The 18,474-nt window shown below is 50.8% G+C and overlaps 10 protein-coding genes across 10 annotated transcripts; 6 read left to right on the plus strand and 4 right to left on the minus strand.

Annotated features, from left to right (window-relative positions):
- Positions 1-250: 250 nt before the first annotated feature.
- On the plus strand, positions 251-936 carry ALT_0965 (60S ribosomal protein eL14; the record flags this gene model as incomplete). Its single annotated transcript, XM_033563449.2, has 3 exons — positions 251-376; positions 461-724; positions 877-936. 3 exons carry the CDS (start codon positions 251-253, stop codon positions 934-936), a joined length of 450 nt encoding a protein of 149 aa, XP_033419340.1.
- A 683-nt stretch (positions 937-1,619) lies between these two features.
- On the plus strand, positions 1,620-2,401 carry ALT_0966 (nascent polypeptide-associated complex subunit alpha; the record flags this gene model as incomplete). The annotated part of the gene is made up of 3 exons (XM_033563450.2): positions 1,620-1,850; positions 1,958-2,016; positions 2,077-2,401. 3 exons carry the CDS (start codon positions 1,620-1,622, stop codon positions 2,399-2,401), a joined length of 615 nt encoding a protein of 204 aa, XP_033419341.1.
- A 448-nt stretch (positions 2,402-2,849) lies between these two features.
- Positions 2,850-3,579, plus strand: ALT_0967 (F1F0 ATP synthase subunit d; the record flags this gene model as incomplete). Its single annotated transcript, XM_033563451.1, has 4 exons — positions 2,850-2,858; positions 2,935-3,330; positions 3,396-3,482; positions 3,550-3,579. The coding sequence occupies 4 exons, from the start codon at positions 2,850-2,852 to the stop codon at positions 3,577-3,579; spliced, it is 522 nt and encodes a 173-aa protein (XP_033419342.1).
- Positions 3,580-4,555: 976 nt separating this feature from the next.
- ALT_0968 (uncharacterized protein) lies at positions 4,556-5,632 on the plus strand (the record flags this gene model as incomplete). The annotated part of the gene is made up of 1 exon (XM_033563452.1): positions 4,556-5,632. The coding sequence occupies one exon, from the start codon at positions 4,556-4,558 to the stop codon at positions 5,630-5,632; it is 1,077 nt and encodes a 358-aa protein (XP_033419343.1).
- A 240-nt stretch (positions 5,633-5,872) lies between these two features.
- ALT_0969 (uncharacterized protein) lies at positions 5,873-6,134 on the minus strand (the record flags this gene model as incomplete). The annotated part of the gene is made up of 2 exons (XM_033563453.1): positions 5,873-6,061; positions 6,114-6,134. 2 exons carry the CDS (start codon positions 6,132-6,134, stop codon positions 5,873-5,875), a joined length of 210 nt encoding a protein of 69 aa, XP_033419344.1.
- A 981-nt stretch (positions 6,135-7,115) lies between these two features.
- On the plus strand, positions 7,116-8,513 carry ALT_0970 (uncharacterized protein; the record flags this gene model as incomplete). The annotated part of the gene is made up of 1 exon (XM_033563454.2): positions 7,116-8,513. The coding sequence occupies one exon, from the start codon at positions 7,116-7,118 to the stop codon at positions 8,511-8,513; it is 1,398 nt and encodes a 465-aa protein (XP_033419345.2).
- A 124-nt stretch (positions 8,514-8,637) lies between these two features.
- ALT_0971 (aldehyde dehydrogenase family protein) lies at positions 8,638-10,695 on the minus strand (the record flags this gene model as incomplete). Its single annotated transcript, XM_033563455.2, has 3 exons — positions 8,638-10,105; positions 10,176-10,357; positions 10,435-10,695. 3 exons carry the CDS (start codon positions 10,693-10,695, stop codon positions 8,638-8,640), a joined length of 1,911 nt encoding a protein of 636 aa, XP_033419346.2.
- Positions 10,696-11,085: 390 nt separating this feature from the next.
- On the minus strand, positions 11,086-12,495 carry ALT_0972 (endonuclease III domain-containing protein; the record flags this gene model as incomplete). Its single annotated transcript, XM_033563456.2, has 1 exon — positions 11,086-12,495. One exon carries the CDS (start codon positions 12,493-12,495, stop codon positions 11,086-11,088), a length of 1,410 nt encoding a protein of 469 aa, XP_033419347.2.
- A 584-nt stretch (positions 12,496-13,079) lies between these two features.
- Positions 13,080-15,014, minus strand: ALT_0973 (amidophosphoribosyltransferase; the record flags this gene model as incomplete). Its single annotated transcript, XM_033563457.2, has 4 exons — positions 13,080-13,605; positions 13,664-14,351; positions 14,410-14,862; positions 14,930-15,014. The coding sequence occupies 4 exons, from the start codon at positions 15,012-15,014 to the stop codon at positions 13,080-13,082; spliced, it is 1,752 nt and encodes a 583-aa protein (XP_033419348.2).
- Positions 15,015-16,204: 1,190 nt separating this feature from the next.
- On the plus strand, positions 16,205-18,174 carry ALT_0974 (DNA cytosine methyltransferase; the record flags this gene model as incomplete). The annotated part of the gene is made up of 2 exons (XM_033563458.2): positions 16,205-17,664; positions 17,742-18,174. The coding sequence occupies 2 exons, from the start codon at positions 16,205-16,207 to the stop codon at positions 18,172-18,174; spliced, it is 1,893 nt and encodes a 630-aa protein (XP_033419349.2).
- Positions 18,175-18,474: the final 300 nt, after the last annotated feature.

The raw sequence follows: 18,474 nt of genomic DNA on the forward strand, positions 1-18,474 counted from the left end.
GAGTTGCTACTGGCTGTTAAGCGAGACTCTTGTGGGCGAAGACCGCAACACCCGAAATTCGCGATCCAGTAGCCCAGAGCGACTTGTGTGCGTTTCGGACGACTTTGACAACCCCGACTCTTCGACAACAAATTCCCATCACCGCCCTCCCGGAGTCTGTCGACCGTGAGTTTGAGATCTACGCCCTCTATCGCATTTCTGGACTGTCACTGAAGAATCCGTTTTTGTTGTTTTCTAGGAAGCCTTCGCCATGGCCGATATCGATGTCAAGATTGCTCAATGGAAGCTTGTTGAGGTTGGCCGTGTTCTGCTGATCCGCAGCGGTCCTTACACCGGCAAGCTTGCTGCCATTGTCGAGATCATCGACCACAAGCGTGTACGTTTGTCAACGGAGGAATTCTGAGCGCAGGACGGAAATATTATGGTCGGATGGAATATTGACAGAGAGTCGCGATTATAGGTCCTGGTTGACGGTCCTTCCACCGAGGAGAACAAGATCGTTCCTCGCCACGCCCTTCCTCTCGCTCACGCCACTCTCACCCCCTTCGTCATTCCCAAACTCCCCCGCGCTGCCGGCACTGGCCCCGTCAAGAAGCTCTGGGAGAAGAACGAGATCGATGGAAAGTGGGCTAAGAGCACCATTGCTCAGAAGACTGAGCGCGCTGAGCGGAGGAAGAACCTGACCGACTTCGAGCGCTTCAAGGTCCTCAGACTCAGAAAGCAGGTACGTGCAGTTTGCGAAACTACGGGTGAAATTGTGATGGGACATTGGAGGACATTTTCGGCCACTCTGCGCTCGCTTATCGCGAGAGGAAAGAGGAGCAATTACTTGCAAGATAATATGCGATCGTTTGCTGACATGTCACGATTTAACAGGCTCGCTACGAGGTCCAGAAGGCTCACGCCAAGGTCAGGGCTGCTGCTCCTAAGTCATAGATGTTTTCATGAGGCTCGGTGCATAGTATGAAGGGGTACCTTGGGACGGTTTTACATGGCTGAGGGTTTTATTCTATTTCAGCAAAAAATAAGCTGTATCCACTACAATGACAGCCAAAAAATGATTCAAAACCTTGATATCCTGACACGGTTTATCCTACTATGTCATCAGATTGGCGCACCCGATTAGTACATGGCTCTGGTTTTAGCCGTCTCCTTAGACATTAATTGGGAATTAAACATTTTAAACTCAATTGCCTCATGGAAAAAGTAGGAATATATCGTCATATATACTATTTGAGTTGAATTAGCTCGTTATGACTTGTATAGCTTGTAAAGGTGGTGCTTGTGTGAGTCTGGGGTGAGGGTCACAATCACCTCGCTAACGATTTTCGGCAGCATGGCATTCACACAGCTTTGCGACCTTCCACTTACAACAAGACAAAAAAACCCCCAATCATCCCCAACAGCCCTCTATCCGTGAACTAGGTATGTTTATATTGATTTTACAGATTCCAAATTGATCTCTGGCCCCAATTTCGAATTTCCTGCGCTTTTGGTGGAGATTTCAGTGTTTCGTGGGGCATTTTCCAACGTTTATATTTGAACCACCAGACGGTGCTCCAGTTCGAATCGCTAACTGTCAAATTAACAGCCCTTCTAGGCTCGTTTAGACCGCAAAAATGGCTGATCCCCGTGTTGAAGAGCTCCCTGACGAGGAGGTTCCCAAGGCCAACGTTGAGGACGCTGGCAGCGACTCCGAGTCCGAGGCTGGTGAGGAGTCCAGCATCCCGGCTGGCGCCGCCGTCACCATCCACTCCCGTAACGAGAAGAAGGCCAGAAAGGCCATTGGCAAGCTCGGTCTGAAGCACGTTCCTGGCATCACTCGTGTCACCCTCCGCAGACCCAAGAACGTAAGAACACGGCCCATTTGCGCGACAATCAACTCTCCGTATATCTCGGGGTTTCTGCAAGGCAGAGCCCAAATGTGAAAGAGCAGGAGCTAATCTGTTCTCTGCAGATTCTCTTCGTCATCAACCAGCCCGATGTCTACCGCTCTCCCTCCAGCAACACCTGGATGTATGTGTCTTACGGATTCTTTCGATGAGCGTCTATCATTTAGCTTACACATTTCAACAGCATCTTCGGTGAGGCCAAGATCGAGGACCTGAACTCCCAGGCTCAGGCCTCCGCTGCCCAGCAGCTGGCTGCCGCTGAGGCCGCCGCTGGCGAGCACGCCGGTCACGACCACGACCACGACCACGGCAAGGGCAAGGCCCCCGAGACCGAGGCCAAGAAGGAGGAGGAAGAGGATGATGGTGAGGAGGTCGATGAGACTGGCCTCGAGGCCAAGGACATCGAGCTCGTCATGGCTCAGGCTAATGTGTCGCGCAAGAAGGCCGTCAAGGCCCTGCGCGAGAACGACAACGATATCGTCAACTCCATCATGGCGCTCAGCATATAACCCCCGCCAAGTTGAATCCACGCCGTCAGTGGCTGACGTCTTAGCCCTGCTGGCAGGATGAACTCTGGGTGCGACGTCAGGTTGATATCCCTTTGACGCATGTTCTGTCTCGCCCTTCGTGTAAATCAGTTAGTTCAAAAAAGCAGAATTGACCGGATTTAAATCAATCTTTTCTACGGGCCACTTGCCCTTAAACGTTATATTCCAATCTTTACAGTCATGGAAGATACTACATCTAAGGCCCAATAAATAATGATGCATATCAATATGACAACTCAGCCTGATGGTTTGCGGCTGTTGGTGGATGGGTTCGGAACACGGGAACAAAATAATCACGTGACGTTATCCCCATCCAAACCTTGCCGAAACAACCCTCATCTCGGAATGTCCAGGTTTGCACGTTGAAGTCCCCCTCTTTTCCCAATCTTCCACCATTCCACAAATAAAAATGGCTGCTGTATGTCACTTGCACCTTCCGAACACGGATACATGATGAATTGGAGGGTTTGGATCGCTAACACTCGCTTTTACAGCGTAGCGCCGCTCTCAAGATCGACTGGGTCAAGGTGACCAGCTCTCTCGGCCTCCGCGGTCAGACCGCTGCCTCTCTCCAGGCCTTCAAGAAGCGTAACGACGATGCGCGCCGCAAGGTCCAGGTCCTGTCCGAGCAGCCCCAGACCGTCAACTTCGACCACTACCGCAGCATCCTGAAGAACCAGGCTATCGTCGACGAGATTGAGGGTTACGTCAAGAACTTCAAGCCCGCTACCTACGATGTCAGCCGTCAGTTGAAGGCTATCGATGCTTTTGAGGCTCAGGCCGTCAAGAGCGCTGAGGAGACCAAGGGCAAGGTCGAGTCCGAGCTCCGCAACCTGGAGAAGACTCTGGAGAACATCGAGACCGCTCGTCCCTTCGATGAGCTCACTGTGGTATGTTTTGGATCACAAGATGGGAGGCTGTTGTTTGAAGGGGATATAAATTGACTCTTTTATAGGATGAGGTCGCTGCTGCTCAGCCCGAGATTGACGAGAAGACTGCTGCCCTCGTCTCCAGGGGCAGATGGATGCCGGCCGGATACAAGGTGGGTTACAATTCCTGGACACCTGCTTACAAACGAGTCGATTTACTGATGATAATTCTCTGAATAGGAGCGCTTCGGTGACTTGTCCGCTGTCTAAATTGTCAGCATTTGCATCTCATTTCCCGCATCTTTTATCCTACAACCAATGGAATTACACGACGGAAACTTCTTGTGAAGCCTCTTAACGAATGGCTATCATTCCTGATACCTGGCAGTGTATTTCTTTTGGTTGACGGATCTGTATAGAATCAATGTTGAAATTAGAAGACGGTTCCCCTGCATTTATGCATCCAGCCATTTTCGCCTTTGGCTCGTAGTCATGACTCGTCCTTTTCAATGCTTAATACTCCGTCCTCATTGATTCAGGCACATCACATGCATATGTGAAGCTGCTGTAGATCGCGTTCCCTTCCCGAACCCAGAGCGAGCATTGTACTGAAACTCGCTTGCTTCTGTACCTGTAGCACGTAAAATGATTATCACGATCAAAGATTGCAAGCATTGGGAAAGAAAAAAATAAAAACCAACAACAGTAGCACATCAAATAGAGAGTTCTGGTGATTGGCCAACTAGCCCAAGTTTTGGATATATCGAGAGTGTCAAATCCTGGACCCTCAGCGAACTGTTGTTGTTCCGCCTTCAGCCCCCTGTTCCTGTAAATTGAATTTATGCTACTACCAGGCTCTTAGCGACTCGCTTTGCATGCCTCTTTTGATATTGTGGCTTGCTTGACCGAGTCATAGCAGGTAGCACTGATGCTGTCATTCATTTATTCCAGATATATAGTATTGGTCTGACTGGTATTGTTGGTTATTTCTCTGGATCGATACCTGAGAATAGCACCGAGCTGGCGGCCGACTGCCCAACCCTCGTCCTGCAGTTACAGTTTCTCAGACATACTTGCCAATGAAGATGATTTGATAGAGACGGTCTACCTTTGGGGCTGCCCAGTCTTACCTGCTCTCTCATTGCATAGCCTGGCTGATTCGAGACAATATATATGGATTCGCCCATATCATGGCATGACCATCAAGATATTGTCTCCGCTTGATTTTACCGCGACCATTCATACCATGTCAAATCACATCATAGAGCCGCATGAGATTCGTCAGGCACACGACCCCGAGCAGATGAATCAGGAATCGCCTCCAGCGCAGGCTCAGTCTAGGCTGGAATGCCTCCCAGTGGAGCTCCTCCAGAAGATCTTCCTACATAGTCTCGAGTTCAATCTTCCGAGAGCCTCGATTTACCTCGCTAGGGCACTCTCAAATCCGACCCTCTATACCTGGCTCATTCGCCTGGCCTTTAGTAGCTCCAATGAGAGCTCCAAGAATGGCTTTTTCACTCCAGACTTTCTCCCTCCGCCACTAGACTTCTTCGCGCAATCTACAGAAGAACGAAGCAACCTTCAAAGCGTAATTCTCGCATGTCGTTGGTGCACGCTAGAGCTCATGCGCAAATGCCAGAGAGAATACATCGAACACGCCGTCCGTCTCAAGTGCCGAGACCTAGTCTTCGCCCCTGAAGACTGCGACAGCATAGCCAAGATCGGGGAGCACTTCCACGACCTGAAACGCTACGACCAGGGCCATCAAGGTCGTCTAGGGAAAGGCGATCTGGTTTGCAGGGCGCAAGATCCAGAGACCAATGAGGAGTATAGAGTCGCGGTGTGGTTCAACTTTGGCGCTTTTCAGATTCGCAGACCGAATCCGCTTCATACAGAGCTCGATCTCTTTCGACTGCCCTGTTGCGCGGGTGAAACTCCGTCGCGGATGCCAGACAAGTTGCTTTGTGGTCCATGGACAGAAACGAAGATAGAGTTCCTTAAGTTACTATGTACGGAGGTATACATCGATTACGACGAGGAATTTGAGCGTTCTGGGCGCCTGCTTCGCCAGGTAATCCGGAGCCGCGATTACGGTACTTTCAAGGTACTGGTAGAACTCTTCATTCGGATCCGGATCTATAGGTATCCCCTGCGCTGGCCTATACAACGGTCTCATTTCAAGGTAGCGTTGAAGTACGCGGACTCTTCGAACGATCCGTTTCTCAACTTTCTGGTTCGGGAGCGTTGGGATGATTTGCCTTCGTCTGATATAAGGCTCAAGAATGAGCTGATAGCGAAAGTAGGACTATGTTTTCCAGCATGAGGTATACACTTTGCCATTCAATACTCCTGGGAGACGTGAATAGGGAGAAGAAGTCATGGATTAACCGTTATCATTTAGAAATACATAAGATTCTAAGGATGACCAACACTGCTGGGGTATGAAGAAAGCAGGCGAAAAAGCGCGAACGCGGACAAATAACGAAACGAAACTGGAAAGACAAGTCCATGAACACAAGGTATCATATCCATCATAACTCATCAAGTCCGGCGGGTGCAGTGACTAGACCCTTGATCGTCGATGTCTCGAAGACCTCATCCTTCCCCGGTTTCCGCAGTAGCCACAAGTGAGGCATGAAATAACGATATCGCAGAGGGAGACGACACCGTTGATGATGGCTTTAAGGACTGCGCCGATGGTATTGACGATGCCCATGAGGCAGGCGCCGATGGAACGGAAGACGTCCCGGATCTATGAAATGGTCAGTAAGGAGGTGCAAAACAACTGAGAGGGCAGGACATACGCAAGACACGACGGCACCCATATTGATCAGATGTTCCTGTTTATTGTAGGATCTTTGTTTTGATGTGAATCACGGTTTGTGGTTTAGAGGAAGCGTTGTCTGTGTTTGGCAAAGTACTGGAAGATGCAGTAGTGTGGACAGAGGTATCAGAGAATGGACGCATTGTGTAAGGTTGAAAGGGGAGGGATACTGAAACTATATATGGCAGGTACGATGTCACAATAGCGCCAAGGTCTCAGAATGATGATGTATGAGGTTGGGATATTCCAGGAATGTGACAAGTGAATATCATGAAAGGGGCAGTTTGCGTAAGAATAGAAGCCTCGAGAGAAATGGTTCTGCGAAGGACGTAATTCTATGGATTCTATGGCATGGTCACCTCCACAGAGCCAGGACCAAACACTGCTCGATGCCGTCATATCGACGACTGTTCCATCCTGGTTTCTTGGTACGATTCGTCCACATGCGGCAAACAGACTGTGGATCGAGGGATTGATTACCTGTCAGGTGGCCCTGCAACAAAATGTGTTTGGACAGGAAGAGCTTAACCGTGCTTTGACCATTCATGGGCTTTCCTACTTGTTTTTGATAGAGATTCAGGGTGCGCAAGTGGCGTTGAGAACTTGACACACTGAAATGTAAGAGAGGTACATCATGTTATGACATCATTACTTGTCCCTGCAACACTATCCCCCAAGTAGCCTAGTGCTAGGGTAGGATTGAGCTATGTCAGCTGACCTACCAAAGCCCTTTCTCCTCTTTATGGTAAGGCTCTTCGCAGACCTCTCCCTCATTGGCTACGGGTCTTTGTGATGTTATGCCTTAAACTGTCAGATTCCAAGCGTCAAAAGATATCGTCATTGCACCGCCAGCCCTACCGGGCTAAACTGAGCTCAAACCGGGTCGTGTACATTCCTCGAGAATTTACAGGCTCGCTTGTCATGGCGCAAAGACAACCTTAACTCTCGTCGGACGATCTCCACCCACTCCCCTCCGCCGGGCATGCTGACCCCAATCAGGGTCCGCGGCCGTAGAAAGAAAGTCCCTGCGCGGAACCCCAACCATGATGAAGGGGCGAAGGCAAGACCAAGCGGGCCGAAGGGCGGCCGGCCCTTGATGTCCCATGAGGCCAGACTCGACTCGTCTCAGTCCAGGAGCAATAAGAGAGCCCGCCTATGGGCCGCCAGGCCGTCGAAGCGTCGCAAGACATTATCCTTACTGGAGACTCTTCCGGTAGAGTTGATCGAGAAGATCTTCTTGTACTCGTTGAATGTCAATCTATCCCGTGCATCGCCGTCACTGGCGGCGGCGGTATCGAGTGAGCGCATCTATCGCGTGTTGATATTGCTCGCTTTCTGGAATGATCCCGCTTCAGACGCTGAGGATCCAGACTCTGCTATCTCGAGGATACTGAGACCGTTGGAGTATGTTCCCCTGCAGGATGACGACCGCGAAAGTCTTCAAACATCCATCCTGCGCTGCCGGTGGTGCACGATGCCTCGGTTGCTCAAGCTGCTGTCGGACATGACAAACCTGACTATCCAGAGACATTGGTTCAATGCTGGCATTGAAATGCCTGAAGACCAACAAGAATCCTTAGATCGGTTCCTCGCGCGAGAAGACGACACGTCTACGTACGAAGGTACCGACAAGGATGGCAACCACTACACTCTATCCATCACTCCGTTCGTGTCAGTAAGCATCGCATGCCAGGAAACCAACGAGCAACAAATCCACAGAATCCTCCGCGTCAAACACTTCCCCGAGAAGCTCCTTCTCGGCGCCAGCGGAGAAGGCTTCAGCGACGAACACGCAACGTACCTCGAAACCATGCGACTCGCCTGCGGGCTCAACCGCTCCGACCACCTGGAGACAGACATCTCCGTCTCCCGCGAATCCCTGCACCAAGGCGTCCACATCGCCCTCGTGGAGCACAACACACGAGCACTCGCGACCCTCCTCAAAATAGACGAGTACGTCTTCCGCAGCAACGCAACCGTCGCCGGCGGCCTACGATACAGCATCCCACCCGAACATTTCCGCACGGCTGTCCGAGTCGCACGGAACGACCCCGCTCTGTTCCAAACATTGCTTCGAGCGAGCGCGGAATCTGTCCCGGCGGATGATCCTGAGATTACGGAATGGGCGATGAATCTCGGTGATGCATTTGGTCATTGGTTGCTGGATTTGATGTTGAAGCTGCCGCAGCAGATAGAGACTGCGAATGCGGACCCCGCAGAGGGTGCGGTGTTTTATCTGGGGAGAGCCAATGGGCAGATTGAGCTGGCGAGACGGTATTTGCGGGATGTATTGAACGTGGACGAGCTGCCGAGTTGGATGGAGGAGGCGTCTGTTGACCTGTTCAGCCAGTGGAGGGCTATCGAGACTACGACGGCGTAAAAAGAGCCCGTATTGACCACTTGCTGCAATGCTGTCCGTCAATATCATAATCTCATTATATAAATTACAAGATCTGCCCTCGTTGGTGGGCTTATTTGATTATGTTAATACAGTAGATAACCCTTCACATATTCTTCAAGAGCCGCAGGATCCCATTTACCCTGCCGGCCAGCGTCAGTTGATACCCCGTCTCAACCACACCCTTGCAGAGCTCCCAAGCTCCAGTCCCATTCTGCTTCGCATCCTCCCCCTTTTGGATTGGATAGTCCACCCTGGGTGGTATCCGCGTAGCCATCAACCTGGGGAAGCGGTCTACACAAATAGCCTTGATGTTACTCACGGCACGGAGACCCTCTTCTCCGGCGAACCGACCATATCCTGAACCCTTGACGCCGCCAAACGGCAACTGCACCGCGTAGTAACTGGCAAAGTCATTCACGGACACCATGCCCGCTTTGATCTGAGATACACACGCGGCGACATCCTTCTGGTTATACCCGAACACACTGGCTCCGAGGGCGTACATTGTTGAGTTTGCGATGCTGATAGCGTGGGGCACTGATTCCGCGCGCATGAGGACAAAAACCGGGGCGAAGAGTTCCGTCTGCGCAATTCGCATGGAGGGAGTCACGTCGGCAAGCAGGGTGGGCGTGAAGTAATGGCCGTGGGGGTATCTAGAGTGATTGTATCGTTTGCCGCCGCAGATGAGCCGTGCGCCTTGTCTGACGGCGTCTTCGATGAGAGATTCTAGTCGATCGAAGGATGCCGGGGAGATCATCGCGCCCATGTCTGGGGTGATCGGTTTCTGCTGGGAGTCGTTTGGTTTGGAGTCGAGCAGAACGGAGCCAAGACGGAGGGCTTGAATGCGGGGGGCGACGGTGTCCAGAAGCTTGTCGTATACGCCTGGGAGGGCGATGACGCGTTCGACACCAATGCAGTTTTGCCCGGCGGATTGGAAAACACCGCGCATGAGCACCGAGGCAATGGAGGATACTTCGCTCACGGTCCGCGCGTCGTCCAGGATGACGGCGGGATCCTTCCCGCCCAGCTCCACGGTGACTGGTGTCAATGCCTTGGCTGCGGACTCGCACACTTTGTGCGCGACAGGCCGGGAACCGATGAATGTCAACTGAGAGATATCCGGGTGAGATGTCAGGGTGCCTGCGACATCAGGAAGGCACACGACAGTTTGTACTAGGTCTCGCGAATGGCCGCAGCTCGAAAGAGCGCCTCGGACGATTTCAAGGAAGAACATGGTGCACCATGCGGTCTGCTCGGACGGCTTCACCACGATACCATTTCCAGCGAAGATCGCGCTGATGACCGGGGAGATGAAGTTGTGGAACGGATAGTTCCAGGAGACGCAGGCGGAGACAACGCCCAGAGGCTCGTACGTGACCATGTTCTTCTTGTACATCATCAGGAAATTTGTTGGTCGGGGCTCAGCCGTCAGGGCCTTTTCGCCGTGGTCGATGGTCCATTTCAGCTTCTCCGCGGTGACGAGGATCTCCCCGAACGAGGCATCGACTTTTGTTTTCCCCGAATCCAGGCAGCATGCAGCGACGATCTCATCTTGGTGGTCGAGGACGTATCTGCGGATTTCGAATCGATTGTTAGCTCCAGTTCCTCGCTCGAACCTGTATTCAGGGCTGGCGAACGCACTTGAGCAATGTCCGAAGGACCTTCCTCCTATCGGCAAAGCTAGTCTTAGCCCATTCGACCTGCGCGGTTTTGGAAGCTTGTATCGCTCGATTGACATCGTCTGCGGTGTTCGGCTTGACTCCGTTGCCCAGGACTCGTCCGTCCGCAGGACAGTAACTCATAATCAACTTGTCACTCCATTGCTGTGCAAGTCACAAAGCATTAGCATCGGCCTGTGTCCCATTGATCAATAGGAAACGCGCAGGGGAAGTAAACCTACCCCTCGGACCTGACCTTCAAGCACCTTCTTCTCCTCACCCTGCATCTCCTCCCATTTCTTGCCGGTCCAGTTGGCGCGAACCTCAGCCGGCAGCGGAACATTGAAAGCCACAGCTGCCTCCTTGCTGCTCAAAATGAAAGCGTAGCCCAGGTAGATAGCAACGACGGAGATCGCTGCGACGCCAAGCAGCTGTGCATTGCTCGCTAGGGTGTCGATGAGGGGAGCCAAAGCAGGCGGAACGAGCGAAGCCAGAGTGTCCATCTTGGCAATTGCACTCAATTGATTCCTAGAACCTCTCCTGGAGGGTGTGTCGCTCGTGCCTGGAGGGGGCTTTGTACGAGAGCAAGGCCAGAAGTGGTCCCATCTTTTATCAACAGTTCCGCGGGCTACGCGATCGCACGGACCACCTGAGGATAAGGATGCAAACAAGCAGAAGGTCTATGTTTCTAACTGTAGTCAACATGGCCTCAATTGGATAAGGAAATAGAAATTACAGTTCATTTGCAATTGCAGCTAGTTGTCTCAAGGTATCGAACACGATATATCAAGCCATAGTTATTGTCTCATGCCTTCTGACTGTTTATGAGTGGTCCCACATACCCCGAAATCAAATATATAGCGCAACAAATCTAGCTAACAGAAACGATAACCTCATTCATCACTTTCGCCAGTTTCAGCGCGCGTCTTTCGTCCAGTCCTTTTCTTGCTAACCACAGGTACCTTCGCGTTGCTCTCTTTTCTCTTTCCGGTTCGAGTTACAAGGTGGTCGATCACACACCCATCCTCCCAGCCAGCGGAGGACTGCCCGGTGATCGCTCGGCATCTCGGACAAGTCTTTCCATGGCGAATCAAAAGTTGATGGAGAGAGTATTTCAGGTGATCCGGAATGCGAACCTCGAGATGACTGAAAGCAGTGACCTCGGTAGCTTTATCTGGAGGCACCCAGCCGAGCCACTTGCAGATACGGAAGATATGAGTATCGACCGCAAAGCATGGGCGTTGCAAACAAAACAGAATGACACAGGCGGCCGTTTTGGGACCGATTCCCGGGTACTTGACCAGCTCTGTCATGGCATCTTCCGTGCTGAGTGTATGGAGGTGGTTCAGTGAGAGGAAGTTCTGATCAGCGCACGCTATCTCGTACTCCTTCTCTCCCTCGGTTTTTGCCGTGAGGTCCGAGAGCCCATCGGACTCTCCTTTTACGAGGATGTTCCTGCGCTCTTGGTTCTCCTGGTAGACCATGTCCAGTATTGCCTTGATCTTTTTGCTTTTGATATCTGCAAGACCGCCCCTCTTGATCGCCTCGAAGACATCTTTCAGCGGTGCTTGACGGACGGCATCCCAATTGACACTTCCCTTGCCGATGCCTTCCTCAAGAATACCGAACCTCTGTACCAGACCACTGAATGCCAAAGCGGAATTTCTCCCCGTCGTGGCACCGCTGAGCAGCGTTCGAATGAGTGCGTCTAGCACTGAAGGAACCTCGCCACACCCAGTAACCGTGAGAGAAGGCTCCGGGATCTTAGTAGGAGGGATGATTTCTCCATGAACACTGGAGAGGAGCCTATTCAACTCCTCGCATTCTTCAGGCGTAGGCCGGGCCCATTCAGGAAATGGGGTAGCTCCGGGCGTGAGACCATAAGGATTTTTCTTCTTGTTAATTCTGATTTGTTGTGGTAGTCCCTCCGTAGTTTTGTCGACGGTTTTCTGAAGATCACTTGCAAGTTTGTCGAAATCTTCTTCCTCTTTGATGCCGGGATCCTGCTTGTTGAGTTTAGGATCTGCATTGATACTCCCAAGTGGCTGTGAGACTGAGCCCAGATTGTGTGGAAGGTCGTCATTCACATTAAGACTTGGCAAAGTGGCTTTTGTCTTTCTCTTTTTTGAGGACTTTGGTTGCTCTGAGGGCACTTCTCTCTTCCGACCAGCTGTAGACTTTCTAGTCTTCGGCGAGGCGACTGGAGCGTTCGTGTCGGCCAGCTGCGGCTTGACATCCTGTGCCTTTGCCGCAAGCAAAGCTGCCTCACGGGCTGCTGCGGAACGTGTGACACGGCCGGTCATGATGAGAGTACACGGCAGAATCAATAAGGGCAAGATTGGAAGATGGAATCCATAAACGAGGATGGAAACTTGATCTTTATCGGGCGGTGATAGATGGACAATGGTGCGTTAGTACAAAGAACAGTTCGGTGAGCAGTATCCTCAGATGACTTTTCAACTGAAAGACTACACTTGCAAAAATAATGGTTTAATATCCTGTCATCGTGATTCTTGCTTTCCGGGGCCACATTGTGCAACAAAGACGTGGGAGAGAAACGGTGCCAAGGTTGATGATAGCCTCATCAGATTGTTTGATTCAATATTCGTCATATCACATGATCCGATCGATGATCGCTGATCTAGTTCTATCTATATACATACACCATAAGCCTCATGACATGGGTGCCAAAAGATTTTCATCGTAGATCCATAACTGCATGACCTGGAAGGGAATGCCATCCCCTTGTCCAGTCCGAGCTACGCAATGGAAAGCATCAAACAGAGAGCCGCCCTTGATCTTGCTTTTCTCTATCGCATACAAACTCCAAGACGCCAAAGACAAATGCATTGTTGGTATAGTAATCCATCAGAAGAGGAAACCATAATCATGCATGATCAGCAATGTTATGGATGCTGATATCCATACGATCCTTGACCTTGGGATGTTCCTCTTCGTGCGTCATGGGTTTGTTGCAGCGGTTGAAGCCCACCTGAGGTACTTCGGATTCTCCAGGGTAATTGGCAGGAATGATCTTGCCATGTTGATCAAGCTTAACTCCATTAGCAGCAATCTGGTAGTCCTCTTCATTGGCGAAACCATGAGTGACAGCCTCTTTGGCACGGTCAACAGCCTTGATCTTGCGTCCTTCGCCACGAATCTTCTCGAGATGATCAAAGTACCCGTCATCAATGGGAGTAATGTAGTTGCCGCAAAAGACTCCAACTTCGAAGTTGACAGGTTCGCTCAATCCGTTTTCCTTAGTGATCTCGGCACAGGCACCAATCAAGTCGTCCAGAGTCTGGAAGATGACGCTGTCAGCGCCAATGTGTCTTGCGATACTATTAGCGTCGCGGCCGTGTGCAACGAGCTCGCTCGGCGATGCCAAGTCGATACCGTACACGTGAGCATGTCTGTAAAAAGTATGAGTAATCTGTCATCGCCACAGAAGGGAATTTGATATCGACTTACGTGATCTCAGGCGCGCAACTAGCAAAGTAGACCTTCTTAGCCCCAGCTTCCCTCGCCATGGTGACGATTTCTCTGCTGGTGGTACCGCGCACGATGCTGTCGTCCACCAAGAGGACATTTCGGTCCTTGAACTCGGCTTGCATGGCGTTCAGCTTGCGACGGACACCCTTTTGCCGAGTCTTCTGTTCCGGCATGATGAAGGTACGGAAGACGTATCTGTTCTTGACGAAGCCCTGGCAGTAAGGCTTGTCCAGATAACGAGCAACCGCTGCAGCCGACGTGGTTGACGTTTCAGGGATAGGGATAACGACGTCGATGTCCTTGACAATTTCAGGTCCGAGAACATCGAGGATTCTCGCGGCAAGGCGATCACCCATGCGCTGACGGCTCCGGTAAACGCTGATACCGTCGATGACGGAGTCGGGACGGGCGAAGTAAACATACTCGAAAATATCGGGAGCATATGCCTTCTTCGGCGCCACCTGACAGAAGACCGGCTCTCCACCCTTCTCGATGATAACGGCTTCACCAGGCTGGATATCACGGAAGTTGCCGAATCCAAGCTGGTGTAGGGCAACCGACTCGGAGGCCATCATGTAATCCGTGCCGTGGCCGTCCAGGGAGGGTCTGGAACCAAGAACCAGAGGACGGATACCGTACGAGTCGCGGAATCCGAGGATACCAAACCCTACCATGATTGTCAATTGATGTTTAGGAATTATCGTGAGAAGTATGAATATGCTCACCTGCCAGCATCGCCGTGCAAGCCCAGCCGCCCTGGCATCTCTCGTACATTCTGCTAAGGCTTGCAAAGAGATCTTCCCTGTTCACACGCGCCTTCTTGGTCTCGCTGAGCTCATCGGCAAAGATGTTCAGCATCAGCTCACTATCACTATCGGTGTTGATGTGACGGTGGGCCTCGAGATCCAAGTATCTTTTCAACTCGGGAGCATTGATGAGGTTTCCGTTATGGGCCAGGCAAATACCGTAGGGGCTGTTCACATAGAAGGGTTGAGCCTCGGCATTCGCGCTGCTTCCAGCAGTCGGGTATCTAAGATGTCCAATGCCCATGAAGCCTGGAAGGTCCGCCACTCTCGCACCATCATTGAAAACCTTGGCTGCCATACCGTTGGCCTTCAACTGGAAGAAGCGACCACCTGCCGCACACGTTGCAATACCCGCAGCATCTTGGCCTCGATCTAGTAATTGGAGATTGAAGATTAGTCTCGATCCTCGAAAGGCATTGTGTATCGTCCAGATACTCACGTTGTAGAAGGTAGAGCGCTTCGTGAAGATCGACGGCGGCGGACGACTTGGGGTTCGCCAATATTAAACCGATGATACCACACATCTTGCTGACGAGAGGGTATTCTAGAAGTATTCATGATATCAGCATTGGGCCTGAAAATCAGACTGAATGGCAAGACAAATCAAAATGAAGCAATTTAAAGTCAGATCGGATATTCTCCGCAAGGATGCTTAGGAAGTCTAACATCTATAAAAAAACCGAAATTCATCATAAAAGAGAAGGAACGACATGTATCGAAATTAAGAAAACGTCACGAGTGACACTCACATCTAGAGGCAAAAGTTCTGGCACGCGCACACAGAGCCCGGGGGGGTCGAGAAAAGGACCGGAAATGTCGGCGAAGACAGGGGGGTGGTATTGGAGAACGACTCTCTTATTGAGACATAACAATAGCCACTGGAAAGGTGACTAGAGCCAAGATAATGGTCAAAGCAAAGCCCACGAAGGGAATATTGAATGAACAGATGTCATGGTGAAGGAAGAGTTAGGAGAGAGGGAAAAACTGGGACGAGACGAAGCCCTCATATTCTTTTAATTCCTCAGTGCTGTGGTCCTGGTTCTTTCCCCACCGCTCAGTCAGTGGGAGAGACAGAATTTTTGCGGGTGCCGCTAAACCAAGGACAAATGAAAGGTTAGGCTCGGCACTGCTTCGGAGCCTCAGGCAGTGCCGAGACCGGCGATGACATAAGCTGTCAAATTTGCCCTTCACAAACAGGGCAAACAAACTTCATTTGGCTTCAGTATCAACACACTCTGATGATAGACATATCTTTGTATGATAGATGCAGTTTACTTGGTAAGATGTAGCTCAAGTCAAGTTACTGGTGATCTGTAAATGGAGTATTATTAGTTCATTCTCAATTTCAGTATGAACAGACTCAAGAGCCTCATGACTGCTGGGAATAGCCTTTGATGGACTTTAGTACTTATAACGCTGCTCATTGATCACTGCTCAATGTTTTGCTACCTCTTTGTTGAACAACTCCATAGCTGCATTGCTCCACTCCGTTGCAAACATTTCGACTTGTGTTACTTTCATTCATATAATCTAATCATCATGGTCTCGTCGTATCGTCCAGTTCTCAGATTTTACGCTCCTTATATTCCCATCCTTTCCCGAGTTTCTCTTTTCCAACAAGCGCTAGTTGACTTCGTTTCTACAAACCTTTGGCAATTCAGAATAGCTCAGAGGCCTTCCCCATCATCCTCCAGTTCTACATGCTTTAGTAGAGATGAACCGTCCTACAAATGATTCGCTCCCTTCCCAGGAGCTTCCACAGCCCTCAGAGGCCATATGTATCGACGAAAGTGATGATTCTAGCGTCTGTGACACGGATAGCAACACTGACAGCAGTGTCACGATCGATAACGACCCTGATCGGTCGTTTTTCCTTGACGACGAACAATTTCACCCTGGAGGCAGCCGACGAACCCCAACGCCGTTCCACATAGGACCTCAAACTCACCAAGAAATCATAGACCTCACCTCGGGACCTGAGTTATTGGTCACAGAAGGAGATTACCTCACCGATGAATGCTTTGAGCATCTTCTGCGAGACTGGGGCCGATCTGGACCCGCAGCGGCGCCTCTCCCGGTTCAAGAGGCCTTGGAGTCGGAAAAGCGCCCAATTGACCATGCTTGCGTAGACGGAATCGTTTACAAAGCGGGGCATTCTCTTGAACTTCAGAATGGCCTTTATCTCAGAATCGAAACTGTGCTTCAAGATACTGCTGGAGAGATCTTCTTTCAAGGCCGTCATCTGATCCGAACGACGAATCACAAGGGAACTTATATACCCAAATGGTCCAATGAACTGGTCTGGATCATTAATGAGGTGACAGAAGTCCCATTGAGCTTCGTTAAGCGATTCGTCAACATTCGTTTCACAAGCTTCTGTCATGTTGAGCAAGATCTTCAGAAACGAAATCGGCCAAATGATCTGTTCTGCCGTTTGAAGGAGAACCTTGATTCAGCTCAGGCAGCAGTCGAGTACATGTCATTCCAAGAATCTGATGAAGGCTTTGGAATTGATCCGACGTCTTTACGACAGTCATGGCGAGGCGAAACTCGTCCGTTTGGTAGCGCGGATGCTAATTCCCAACCACAATCTCCAGTCATAGTGTTGGATGCAGACCCTGTCATTGATCTTACCGAGATCGAGAAAGAAAACGCCAGGGTGCAGAAAAAACATCGCAAGTATACGTTTGGCGATGGGTTCTGCGGTGCAGGGGGTGTCTCTTGTGGTGCTTCGAAGGCTGGTCTGCATATCAAGTGGGCATTTGACAAGTCCGAGAATGCCATTACCACGTATCGTCTGAACTTTGCAACTGCGGTGTGTGAAGCATGTGACATCTTCTGTTTCTTGACGAATAAGCCAGAAGATCTAAAAGTGGATGTCAGTCATGGTTCTCCCCCCTGTCAGACATTTTCTCCAGCCCATACGATCAACAGTGTTAATGACGATGATAATTCGGCGTGCATCTTTTCCTGTGCGGACATGATTAAGAAATCGAGGCCAAGAGTGCACACCATGGAAGAGACCAGTGGACTTTTTGACCGACACAAGGAAACCTTCCACAGAGTGATCCAGGATTTTATAGAGATCGGCTACTCTGTTCGTTGGAGAATCCTAAATTGCATGGACTATGGGGTGCCGCAATCACGAAGAAGGCTCATCATTATTGCTTCTGGGTAAGGACCTCGCTTTCGTATTGTTATCCTGTCTGTCGTCTCCTGGCTTTCCAGGTACCCGCTGATATCGTTTCTAGACCAGGCGAAGTGTTGCCACCCTTTCCCAAGCCCACTCACGGGCTGCCCGGATCGGGGCTCTCCGATTATACCACCATCAACCAAATGATAGCGAACATCCCTCCAGATGCCCCGGATCACGATATCCAAGGTGCCAGGAGTCGAGGACTGCGCAATGGAATAAGGGTCCCCTTCGACCCGAACCAGCAGGCAAAAACCGTGACCTGTAGTGGCGGGGAGAATAACTACCATCCGTCTGGCACACGGGGCTTCACAAACCGCGAATTTGCCTGTCTGCAAACGTTTCCTCTAGAATATCGCTTTGGAGCACGAGAAGTTCGGAGGCAAATCGGGAATGCCGTCCCTCCTGCGCTGTCTAAAGCGATTTACCGAGAGATCATCAAGTCGTTGCAGCGTACGGACGAGCAAGAATTCAGAGTTGGGGATTCGTGACGAGGGTAACGGCGTGGGTTTCTTTGATTCGCATTCATCTCTGTAGTAGACTTTAATAGATTTTGTGCCGGTGCAGCTCATACCAAGTGACTGTCTGGAGAGCGGTCAAAGGAAGGAGGTCCTCTGGGATCCATGTCTATACTGGTGACTGGTGTAGTCAATTGATCGCCAATCGGCTGATCCACATGCTCTGTCCATTATATGGGGTTTAAGCTATAGCCGCGGAAATGGAAAAGATGCCGTCCGACCGCGGGGAGCTCCAAGGGATGATTTTGACCATCATCACCGGCGGAGAAGGAT

Source organism: Aspergillus lentulus (genome assembly GCF_001445615.1).
Source record: "Aspergillus lentulus DNA, contig: Alt01, strain: IFM 54703, whole genome shotgun sequence".
Classification (NCBI taxonomy): Eukaryota; Fungi; Ascomycota; class Eurotiomycetes; order Eurotiales; family Aspergillaceae; genus Aspergillus; species Aspergillus lentulus.